We start from the raw sequence: 12,602 nt of genomic DNA, 5'->3' as shown, positions 1-12,602 counted from the left end.
TCAGCAAGTTTGCTGATGATACAAAACTGGGAGGAGTGGCTGATACACCAGGAGGCTGTGCTGCCATTCAGCAGGATCTGGACAGACTGGAGAGTTGGGCGGAGGGGAACCTCACGAAATTTAACAAGGATAAGTGTAGAGTTCTGCTCCTGCGGAGGAAGAACCCCATGCACCAGTACAGGTTAGGGGTTGACCTGCTGGAAAGCAGCTCCATGGAGGAGGACCTTGGAGTCCTGGTAGACAATAGGTTATCCATGGGACAATGTGCCCTGGTGGCCAAGAGGGCCAATGGTATCCTGGGGTGCATTAAGAAGGGTGTGACCAGCAGGTCGAGAGAGGTTATCTTCCCCCTCTACTCTGCGCTGGCGAGGCCTCATCTGGAGTATTGTGTCCAGTTCTGGGCTCCCTAGTTCAAGAGAGACAGGAAACTTTTGGACAGAGTCCAGTGGAGGGCTACAAGGATGATAAAGGGACTGTAACATCTCTCGTATGAGGAAAGGTTGAGAGATCTGGGGCTGTTTAGTCTGGAGAAGAGAAGGCTGAGAGGGGACCTTATCAATGTCTATAAATGTCTGAAGGGTGGCTGTCAGGAGGATGGAGCCCGTCTCTTTTCAGTAGTGCCCAGTGGTAGGACGAGGGGCAATGGGCACAAACTGCAGCACTGGAAGTTCCACCTCAACATGAGGAAAAACTTCTTTACTGTGAGGGTGACGGAGCACTGGCACAGGCTGCCCAGAGAGGTTGTGGAGTCTCCTTCTCTGGAGACCTTCAAAATCCAACTGGATGCGTTCCTGTGCAACCTGCCCTAGGTGATCCTGCCTTGGCAGGGGGGTTGGACCAGATGATCTTCAGAGGTCCCTTCCAACCCCAACCATTCTGTGATTCTGTGATACTTAAAACCCTTCTTTCAGTTCGAATTAGGTTTTGGGGTGGTACTTTAATAGTTTCTGAAATATGACTGCCTTAGAAGTTCTGCTCCAGAGATGATTGTGCTGAAGTGGTTTAATCGTATGTACACACTTGGGAGTACATACAGGTTGTACAGCTTTCTTTTTTTAAAATTAAAATAACAACAGTTTATAGAGATGATCCATAGTCTTAATTTGAAATTTTGCCTCTTACTTGTGGATTCCTCGTTTTGTTTGATATGTTTCCTTCCAGAAAACAGTCAACAAAAGTAGGCGATGGAGCTTTTGCAAAAATTATGTCTAAAAGTGCTTAGTATTTTACATATCATTGGTATATAAGTTAATAAATATAAAACTACACAGTGGCTATGTATAGTTGTGATATTTTGAAAGTATCTGCTGCTTTTGTTGTGGTAGCTAGCACTCCTTTTGAGTAAAATGCTATTTTTGTTTTTCTGGCAAAACACCATTTTTATTTCATGAGAGTAGAATGCAAAAAAATTGTCAAACTCTTATGCTTGCTGTTACTCATTTACAGTAACAGGATTATTGCATCAGAAATTTGTGTATGATTTTTTGCTTAGGAGAAACGAGAAATTGTCTTTTTATGTTTTAATGGATTATTGAAGCCATAAAGACCTTTTCAGTTAGGAAAGATTTTTTTTTTTTTTTTTTTAACCTGGTGAACTCTTGTCTGTTGGATAGGAACCTGCTAACAGTCGTCTACCTCCTCACCTGATTGCACTTGACTCTGCTCTTCCTGGTTTTTTTGATGACCTTGGCTACTTGGATTTACTACCATGTCGTCCTTTTGATACTGTTTTCATTTTCTACATGAAGGCAGGCCAGAAAACAAGCCAGGAGGTAAGTGAAAGAGTAGAGTGCAAACTAGCCTATAATGTCTTGTTTCTAGTATTCCTCAAGAGAATAAAGCATCATGGCTAATGACTGGAGTGGAGTATCCGAATGAGGGGTTCTGAGCTTTAAGTGTGAGCTGTAACAAATCACTGGTACTCTTTTCATCTGTAGGTTGAAGTACATTACCCACATGTAGGATTGTTGCAGCATCTTTTTAATATATATTTTAAATATATAAAATACATTAAATATTAATAGTATTTTTGTTATCTGATTTGCCCTTATTGTCCTCATTTATAGAGTTCAAAGATTCATATCAGAAATGCATTTCAGATTTGTTGGCTCAGCTTGCAGGGGAGGTTGCAGTTTGTTCCAGCAATGTGCGATGTCCAGGTAGTTTGGTTTGATTCTAATGTTAAACACATGTTAAAGGAATGAAAAACTTTCTGCAAGTAAGAAAGTATTATGGCTTTGTAAGTCTTTACATTATACTATTTACATTCAAATGCAATTAGGTTAATCAGGTTAATGTGTGAGGTCTAAATCGTGACTTCTTTAGACTGCGACCTAGAAGCTCACTAAGACGGCTTATGGGCTCATTAGAAAAGGTTGTTTCTGTAGTACATTCTCCTCATTCCATTTATAATTCTTATAGTAGAGAGTAGGAGCATAGCTTCCATAATAAATTATTGTGCCATCTCCTCATGTTACTGTGGAACATACAGTTGACGGAACACTGTAGCATCTTCTACTTCTGCATGGAATACGCTAATTCTTGAAAGCGGGATCATGCTGTTTGTGAGTTGTCAAGTTGAAGTTCAGAGTAGCCAGTACACAGTCTTTCCATCTCCAAAGTCAGCTACAAAACAAGATATACGAGGTTTGCCTTCCAGCTGAAATGTGCTCTTGCTGAGCTAGCAGAATGCTTTTTTCCCATCTGATGCGTATATGCTCTTACGGATTTAGACAGATGAGATTTCTTAGTCCCGCAGAACTTGCCAGCCTTTGGAAACCCAATTAGCATGGGTTTTGCCATGTAGATATAAAAAAAAGCTTGTATTTGGGAGATGCTGGACATACTTAGACACAGTATAAAGATGCCACTCCAGCTTCAGGATCCCTGGACATCTTGCTGTGGTTCCTAAGCCTTTCGGGTTGTGCAAAGTCACAGTGGCAGTCAGGTTAATAACACACTCATCTCTATGGACCTGAGCTGAGTGAGATACTGATACTACTTCCATCTTTGAAAAGACCTGTGACTTATTTCTGTCCTGTTTTGTTTTCAATATTAACAATCAAGAGAAAAGGACATCAAAGCCAAGTTGTGACATGGTTTCTGCATTGAGCAGGGCTGGCTGCCTGGTCCTACTGAGCCCTCTCTGCGTGTGTGCGTTCATGCCATTTCAACTCAGGACCGTATTCCGTTCTGAGAGGTGACCCACTGTCGTTTCGCAAGGAGTGATGTCAGCTGTGTTTTATCTGATGCTGCACAGCCCAGAATGGTGGTATCTAGCCTGCTGGTTGTTGCATTAGGCCCAAATATTCTTCTGTGGTGGTAGGCTTTTACAGCTGAGAAAGGTCTTGTAGCATTTATTTATACAGAGTAATGAAACTGCCTGCACACTTTTTACATCATTATACTTCACATCATTGAATGTCCTTTGAAAATACCCCCTTGTCCTTACTTTACTGTAAATTCTTTTTCTGAATGAGCTTAGATGCAAAACTGTGTAGTTGTATAAAGCCTGAGCTTGCCTATTTTCTGAAATTCTCTTCTAAACTGCACTTGCCTTGATTCATTCTGAAGATAGCCATGACTTCAATGTGCTCAGTAATGAGTAATAGTAATATATCAATGCAGTGTGTCTAGTCACTGATGAATATTGTACAGGGCATTAGGGTGGGGTGCAAGCACCATGTGGATACGAGGAGCCTCCTGTGTGGAAGCTTTCCTTCCAGCGCCTGTCCCTGCAGTTTCTTCTCGGCTGGAGCTTGCGTCCCAGTGTACTGCCCCCACACAAACCAAAATCAAAGATGCTTCTGCCACAGAACAAATTCTCATGTGGCCCAGGAAGGATGGATGTGTTGCACAGCGTTGTCTGTTCCATAAATCCCAATGGTTCTGGTAGACCAAATCACTGATCATCCATGTCTCCCTGCCTGACGTTTGGTGAAGGTGTCAACTTTCACTTGGTCACAATGGGGTAAAAATCACCTTTGGATGTAGAAAAATCCCAGATCTTTCTAAGAAGTAGGATTAAAGTTTAAAGTGAACAGTACAGTGTGATGTTTGATTAAAGCACATGCTAGTCCTGCTGAAAATTGTTTTGCAAAATCTGTTTCATAATTTAATGTGAGGCCTGCCTTCAGAATTGCCGTATGTCACATATAGGTGAGTAGTGATAAAATACCCTTCTCCTAAAATTTCACCTCAGTTTAATAGTGAAAATTGTCCAGAAAATTCTCATGTTACATTTGGTGCTAATGCAGATTCTGTGCTGAACAGTTCCGTGGTTTATCCCTGATGAGTGGATAAAACCAAAATTGCAATTTCTAGCAGTTGGAGTAACTATTTTACAGGCTTTGGTAATGATGGCAGCAGGACAAGTTGATCAAATTGCCAAGCAGGTTGGGAGGTTGCTGGGCAGCAGAGAGTAGTGTCCATGTAGAAAGTCTGGGATTCCATGCTTGCTGAATAGCTATAATTGGGCAAAACCATGTTGGTGACAGAAAATTTTAATTTAAAAAAGTGGGGAGGAAGAGAGTTGCTTCCTGGAGTCTCTTGTACCTACCATGGTGCTGCTGGTTGTTTCAGATCCTGAAGAACATGGAGTCTTCCAGAATTGTTCAGCCACACTTCCTGGAGTTCTTGCTGTCTCTTGGCTGGTCCGTTGACGTGGGGAAGCACCCTGGGTGGACTGGCCATGTCTCAACAAGCTGGTCAATCAATAGTTGCAGTGATGAAGAGGGTCCTGAGCAAGGTAAGGCATAGTAAATGGCGTAATATTTAATGTTTAGGATCCTTTAGGAGAAGACAATTAATTTAAAATTTCTTTCTCCTAGATACCTATCTGAGCACTTGCATATTTTTTTTCTGATAAATGCCAATGTTTACTAGAAAGGAATGTGAAAATATTAGATTAAGCTTCAAGTCAAAGCGAGCAAAAGTAATGTCTGTACGTTGTTGGGAGGAGGTAGCCTCAGCAAGAAATACCTCTGTGCTGTATTTTTAGTAGACTTGATGAGTCTTTAATATATTATCCAAAACCAGTATTCAGGTGAAATCGGATATAGATTGTGCTGCATATTGGCAAATAGATTTAAATACTGCGTGATTTTTAGCATTCTGTAAGTAGATTAAAATGAGATGTTGACTAATAAGTTAGCCTTGTAATCATGCTTGGTAGTAAGTAATGAAAATAAGCTGCTGTTCGTAAGTCACAGTGGTTGGAGCCCACACACATCTCTTCTGTCCTGCTTAATTTACTCTGCTTTTTTCTACTAGAGCAACTCCTCTTCTGGGCTTGTCATATACCACCCTCGCCCCATTCTGTCAACCAAAATGATCCTCAGGGTAGTGAACTGCTGTCCCAGGGTGGTGAACTGGAGATTCTGATAGTGTCTGGGTTGGTTTCAGTGTTGTTCATGACCACTGCTCCAAGGGTCAGACCTTTTCTTGATGATCTTCAGAGCCTCAGTCTTCTGCTGTGGGCCACACAAAGGCATTGGACAGGCTGGTCCAGCCAGTTCCAATATCTTTGATCTGGCATTTGCGTCAGGTGCAACAACATTACGCCTGCAGTTGCCCAAGCAGCGCTCTTGCTCTGCTTTCCCTTCACTGTGCCTTAGAAATGCTCTTCACCTGTAACTGCAGCCAACTAAAGGCTTCTCTATTCATTTGTAGAATAAAACCATAAATGGTAGAAGGCTTGAAACGTTGGGGAGAGGTTAAGCGAAACAGAGGCATGGCTTTCTCTGAACAACTCAGGAAGGGTTACAGAATGGCCAGGTCTTGGTTTAATTTTCCTTTGAGGACACAGTCAGACTGTGCTTGTACTCGGAGGCAGTTGCTCCAATCGCTTTGCGGTTGGCTTGGTTAGTATGGCTGTGCAGAAGGCAGAGCCCTGAATTAGTGAGGTCACCTGTTTTAAGGTGAGCTTTTTAACGTAGACTTTTTTCAGCCATTTGGATTAGATCACAGACCACCAAATAGTTGCATTAATTCAACAAATTGGGGGAAGAAGAAACGGAAACAGCATTCAGGGGTGGGAGGGAAGGCCACTTCTAATCTGGTTCTGCTGTAGGAAAAGTCCATGAGTGGAGTCTTAACTCTAGCAAGCAATCGCTAAAAAACTGAAATGGTAGATTTAAAGTAGGTTTGGACCATCTTGTGAAAATTGCTTGCTTTGTTTTCTCTTCCAATCTTTGCTGTGACTAAAGCTATTTATTTTGTTAAATGTATTTTCTCTTTGTGGATAGCTCTGATGATTAAAAACCCATTCAGGAGTCTAGCATCCTGGCTTGTATCAGAAACAGTGTGGCCAGCAGGAGTAGGGAAGTGATCGTGCCCCTGTACTTGGCACTGGTGAGGCTATACCTTGAATCCTGTGTTCAGTTTTGGGTCCCTCACTACAAGAAGGATGTTGAGGTGCTGGAGCGTGTCCAGAGAAGGGCAGCGAAGCTGGTGAGGGGTCTGGAGCACAAGTCTTCTGAGGAACGGCTGAGGGAACTGGGGTTGTTCAGTCTGGAGAAGAGGAGGCTGAGGGGAGACCTTATCGCTCTCTACAGCTACCTGAAAGGGGGTTGTGGTGAGGTGAGTGTTGGTCTTTTCTCCCAAGTAACCAGCGATAGGATGAGAGGAAATGGCCTCAAGTTGCGCCAGGGGAGGTTTAGATTGGATATTAGGAAAAATTTCTTCACTGAAGGGGTTGTCAAGCATTGGAACAGGCTGCCCAGGGGAGTGGTTGAATCATCACCACTGGAGGTCCTTAAAAGACGTGTAGATGTGGCACTTAGGGACATGGTTTAGTAGTGGACTTGACAGTGTTGGGTTGATGGTTGGACTTGATGATCTTAAAGGTCTTTTCCAACCTAAATGATTCTATGATTCTAGGATAGCTTCTGGTGAGACGTGATTAAAATAAATTCACAGGCATATGCTTTGGTTTTGTTTCCTGTCTCACCCCCAAAAGCAAAGAAGTTCTTAAACAATTGGGTTCAGGTTGTGGTGCTGCTTCCTGAGAACTATGGACTGGAGATGCAGGAACGCTTCCCTGATGGTGAAGCATGGCTTGGAGGCTCCTGCATGCCTCTGGCTGCCTCTCTGTCAGCATGCTGAATTTCACTGCTCCGTTGGTTTTGCTGAAGCAGCTACCCCAGGAACCCTTCTGTAAACTGCATCAGAGAAATAATTCAGCTTAAAGCCCTTGTTAGTCTTTCTGGAGGTGGTACGGGGAAGGAAGAGTAGCGGGTGAGGGTTATAATTTACTTACAGCATGGCTCCGCCAAAGAACTGTTTTTTCTCCCTACTGGCCAGCTGTGATGAGGGAATAAATGGGGGCTGAGAACGAGGAGCTTTCTTGTATTGGGTGTGATTCAAGCGAGCTTTTTTCCTAACTCTCCTTTGGCAGAATAAGAGACATAGAGGAGAGTCTGTAGAAACTGTCTTGAATTCCAGAATAGTATCAGACTGACGTTATGAATGTTAGAATCCTTTGGAAATTTAATGACTATCTGAATGATGTCTGTTGGAGGGACTGATTAGAAATAGCTACTAGATGAATTCTTGTGGCAGATGTGCTTGCTAGACTGCTCAATATGAGGGAAATAGGGTATGCAGTACAATGGAAATATGTTCACAATGGAAATACATTCAAAATAAATCCTCTCCCAACCCAAAATGCCATTTCCTTCAAGATAACAAAAAAGTTTATCGTAGAATGGTTTTTAGCTGTGGGATTTGACTGTGAAATCTTCTTGTTTTAAAATGAAATTTGTGTGATTCCTTCTCATTGATTGCACCTTGTATTTGAAGGTAGAGCTTCCTTTTGACTAAACTTTCCTTTTATGTCCGTTTCAGATGACCTAATTATTTCAGAAGATGTTGGGGCAAGTATCTTCAACGGGCAGAAGAAGGTGCTGTATTATGCAGATGCCCTGACAGAAATAGCTTTTGTTGTCCCATCACCAGTGGAGTCCCTAAGTAAGATCGCTTTGTACATGCTGTCTACAAAAAACAAACCAACATTTTTTGTTAGAGAGCTTTTTCAGAAGCAGAAGCTAAATAAGCTAACTAGTAACGTGTCTAGCAAGACCCTTGTCAGAAAGCTGCTGATGTTTAAACTGCATCCTAATCCTTAGACTCCTTCCTAAGGTGGTATCTGTTCTATGCCCCTTTTTCTCAGTCTAAGCCTCAATGTATGTCCAGGTTTGCACAGCAGTTTTGCTGTAACTCTGGGCGCGTTAGCTTGGACGTATGGTGACGCTTTTTTTTTTTTCCTCCTGTCTTGATGACATGCTCCTGCAGCACATGGAGGAGCATGTGCACGACTGCTATGTAGGTGAGCAACAGGTTTTACGACATCTTTTGCACACTAAGAGCAGTGTGCAAAAGTTCCCTGAAATAAAAGGGCTGTGAGGAAATGATAACCAGAGGAAGGAGGATACTGTATTCCATAGAAAACAGACACTTCTAAATCCACAGGGAGCGCTTTAAGTGCAGTCTGTTTCTGGAGTAACTGGCAGTTGTCCACTGCTCTGAACCCTTTTCGTGCTTTTGAGTGCTATATTGACTTCACGGTAAATCTATGTATGTTTAGTTTCAAAAACCTTACAACCTTTTTTAGTTTCAAACCTTACATATGGTGACAGCTTAAGTTTTTTTGGCAGAAGAAAAGACAAAACCCACCTTTCTTCTTCTGGCTTACAGCTGATTCACTGGAAAGCAATGTCTCTGACCAAGAAAGTGACTCCAACATGGATCTACTGCCAGGAATATTGAAGCAGCAGTCTCTGACACTTGAACTCTTCCCCAATCATACAGACAATCTTAATCCCTCCCAGCGGGTAAGGCAAAACTTACATTGAAAAATGGCTTGGTTTTGTTTTTTTTTTTTTCTCTAAGAAGCCCTCTGGCAATGCTACAGCATTGTTTGATAATGTATTATTAGGTTTCCTAGCATTTGGAGCTACTTGTTCCTAGCCATTAATCTTTAACATCTGCTTTGGTCCTGCCAGAATTTGCACCTGCAGTAGGAAATTGCAAGATTACATTAATTAAATATAAAACTTAAACATGCTAAGTAGTAATACTCTGCATACTGAAATCTTGAAATACATGCAGAAAAAAGTATATGTAGTATTTACAAAGTAATTCAGACTCTAATCCATGCTTGGAAATTTAGGATGGGTAGACATGAACACTTTTTGTACCTACCCAGTTTAAAATAGTATGTGTCAGGTGTGTCTGAAGTGTCAGATATGAAGTTGCTTTTGTATGGTAGCAAAGCAGAAAACCATGAACTGCTGTAACAGTTAGCAAAGGATTTACAACTGCTTATTTCTGGTATAGAATTCACTTCCAAATGTATATTTAGTCACTAATTTTATAAGATCTTTGAGAACATTAAGAAAAACTTGAACCAGTTTTTTAAGATTCAGTATATTAATTTTTGTTGAATATAAATATAGTGGAGACACAGATTACTCTTTCTCAGGATAGTTACACCGCAGCTGCCCCATCTCAACAGTTGGCAGAGGTGTTGTACCTGTCTGAGATCTGAAAGGCTAAAGAGCAACTGTGGAAATGCTTGTTGGATGCACTACTGGACTCATGATGTTTGCAAATGCTACTCTTCCCTTGTGTTCAAAACAGCTCAGTCCTACTTCCAGATCCAAGAGGGTGCCTCAGGGCCGGACCATTCCACCGATGGGACCTGAAACCAAAGTGTATGTGGTCTGGGTGGAACGTTATGATGATATAGGTGTGTAGAAGTTTTTATTGTTCGCTAAAGTAGCAACGGGGCAGGAACCAGAGGAAAAATTCTGTTCTGTTCCTGTGTAAAATGCTCAATCGTTATCAATGTCTGTAACTGACACTTTTAAGATTCTAAAACAGTTCTTTGATATTTGAGTGGTGGTCCAGGGGGTGTACATGAATCAGTGGCATGTGGGCCTGGAGATTATTTTAGCTCTGGCAATACATGTGAAATGCCGTCATGCACCACCTTCTTAAACTTAACACACAAGGCAAGTGTGCAGCCCTGTTTTTGAGTTCCCCTTAGCTGCTGTCTCCTCAGAGTGGATCTGTTGATCTCCCTTACAGAAAAAAATTTACTCCTCATACCTACTACTTCTGTGCTGAAGGGATCATCATCCTTCTTAATTTGATGGTACCTCTGAAACTTTTTGTTTTCTTCTTTCTGTAATAATGAAATAATAATGAAATAATCTTTCTTTGTACAAAAACACAACAAAAACCTGGGGTAGACAAACTTTATTCAGTGCATCCTCTTCTTACAGAAAACTTCCCCCTCCCTGATCTGGTGTCTGAGACTAGCACTGGTGTGGAAACTACAGCCAATAGTAGCACTTCCCTAAGGTAAGACTGCTCTTATTTCTTGATTCTTGCGGACAACAGTTGAGGCTGTGCTTTAGAAGTCATGACTGAGATTATTTGCATTCTTCAGCAACACACAACCCTGAAAACTCTAGGTTGTCATGTTAAAAAAGATGAGTTTCCTCAGTGGATTTTTTTTTTTTTTGCTGAAAAAATGAAAGACCTTTTCATATCACTGCAGTTTAAATGTAAATTAAGGGTCAGAAAATGTGTAGTTTTTATCTTGAGTCTGTGATTAGCCTCCCTCCTGATTTACTCCCTTGTGAGGCAGTTAATGGTGCATATATATTGTGAGGCTTAAAGCCCTGTCTGCAGGAGTCCCAAATTCTGTGGTGACAGAAGATCATAGAAACATTACAGTTGATGTAACCCTTCTAAAGGCCACAGGATGCACATAGGAGTCCTGCTGGCTTAGCCATGAGACATTTTTTAACATTCTTTTAACACTTAAAGTGGTCATTTTTCATTTATAGTTTAATTGAAACAGTGCTAGAAAACTGATTTAACAGTTGCGGTTTTTCCCCTTAAGATCTACCATTCCTGAGAAGGAAGTTCCTGTGATCTTCATCCATCCTTTAAACACTGGCTTATTCAGGATAAAACTACAAGGAGCAACTGGGAAATTCAATATGGTTATCCCATTGGTGGATGGAATGATAGTCAGTAGGAGAGCTCTTGGTAAGATAAAGATTTTTAGGAACACTCATGTTTTGATGGTTTTTTTAATAATGTATCTGCAAAATACATGGTCTGGAATCTTTCATTGGAAAACGCATTAGGCGTGGCAGAATAAAATAAAAACATGCTTTTTGCAGCAGTAGTGGTAGCAGGAACAGCAGAGGGAGCAGGCGGTCAGCCCTTAGCTGACGGCATAGCAGGGCTCCACTGCCATTGTAGTAGGAGAGAAATGAAAGGTTGGAGCTAGTAATGGTGGAAGGAAAAGGTCAATGCCTGTTACTTAGTTAAGAGAGATCAGAAATGTGACCCTGATGTTTAGCATTGGGAGCCAAGATGCTGGTGCTAGTTGATTGCCGGAGGGTATTGCTGAATATTTGGACTATATTGGGTTTCTTCCTTTTGGTTTAGAAACCGGATAGCAATTTAAAAGCCACAGCAATTGAGGATTTTTCTAATGTGCTCAATAAAAAACACTTAACCTCCTATGCAGGCATGTGTTAACAGGGTCCGTTTGTGCTGTCTGCCTTTTCCTCTGTTCCTGGATGGATTAATGGATCTGTCTTGGTATCTGGTACTATAGTTTCAGTAACTGGAAATCTCACTCCAGTGAGAGCAATTCACAAGACAGAGCAAAATGAATAAATGAACATTAGGATACTTGTAGATAACCATAAAACTGACATTGTAGGACTCTACTGGGGGTGACTTGCAGATTCTGGTTTTTGCATGCTTAATTCAGTGATGGGGAAACTGAAGCCAGGCTGGGCCTTTAAGTAACATGTGTGAATTCAGCTGATGACAAAGGCTGAAAAAGAATCAGGAGTGTTTTCCTAGAGTTGGGCTGTTTTTTCAGCTGCATCAGGACTATTAATTTTGTCTTGTCTCTAAGTTCAGCAGATGTGGTTTATGTGCAGTCAGGAATCAAGTCGGCTAGATAAGGAAGACACTGTTTCTGTCTGTAAGAAAGTTCTTGTGAATCAGCAAAGGGGTTAACGGACACTTACTTCATTAGAGGCATATGAATTTCATTTCAGAATAAAATAAGATAAAGTCCACTGCCAGCTATAACCAAATGTTACTGCTTTGGTTCCCAACCTTCTCCTCCGTGCCATATACAGCAGATTGAGTTACAGAGAGATAACAACAGTGGCAAAGCAGTGACAGGAGGAGAAACCTGTTTCCAGCCACAACCCATTAAGTCTTTCCTTATCCCCTGTTCCAAGGGGAACACTCTGCAATTCCTACTGGAAGAAAGTACTGATGGGTGCTTTTTTCATCCTGAAGGCCCCCCGGCGTTACCCAGGGCCCACCTGAGCTCTGCACGTCCTCATAAGGCATGGCCAGGGGCCGTAGCTCTGCAGTTCTTGTATTAGCTGCCCTGGATTCTTTCACCTCTTGGTCCTGAGGGTGCTGTTGTGGGCAGTTGTTTGGCTCTAGCAAAGCAGGGAAATATTCCTCCTCCTCTAGCCAGTTTAAGGTACCACTGACTTAGTCCCTTTCTTACTCATTTTTCACAGTAGAATGTCCTTACAGGCCTGGGG

At 41.8% G+C, this 12,602-nt stretch overlaps 1 protein-coding gene across 2 annotated transcripts in view; it reads left to right on the top strand.

Moving 5' to 3' along the window:
• Window positions 1–12,602, top strand: part of RALGAPB (Ral GTPase activating protein non-catalytic subunit beta) — a gene marked incomplete at its 3' end in the record, with an annotated part of 54,833 nt that overhangs the window by 41,858 nt on the left and 373 nt on the right. For both annotated transcript variants that reach the window (XM_082007466.1, XM_082007465.1), the window contains exons 22-28: window positions 1,614–1,772; window positions 4,582–4,747; window positions 7,846–7,968; window positions 8,695–8,831; window positions 9,640–9,748; window positions 10,287–10,365; window positions 10,913–11,061. In XM_082007466.1, the coding sequence (XP_081863592.1) occupies window positions 1,614–1,772; window positions 4,582–4,747; window positions 7,846–7,968; window positions 8,695–8,831; window positions 9,640–9,748; window positions 10,287–10,365; window positions 10,913–11,061 (922 nt within the window). The remainder of the gene's footprint in view (window positions 1–1,613; window positions 1,773–4,581; window positions 4,748–7,845; window positions 7,969–8,694; window positions 8,832–9,639; window positions 9,749–10,286; window positions 10,366–10,912; window positions 11,062–12,602) is intronic.

Source organism: Phaethon aethereus (assembly GCF_964289735.1).
Source record: "Phaethon aethereus genome assembly, chromosome: 16".
Classification (NCBI taxonomy): domain Eukaryota; kingdom Metazoa; phylum Chordata; class Aves; order Phaethontiformes; family Phaethontidae; genus Phaethon; species Phaethon aethereus.
The sequence above is the reverse complement of the archived record's forward strand: the minus strand, read 5'-3'. Positions and strand labels throughout refer to the sequence as shown.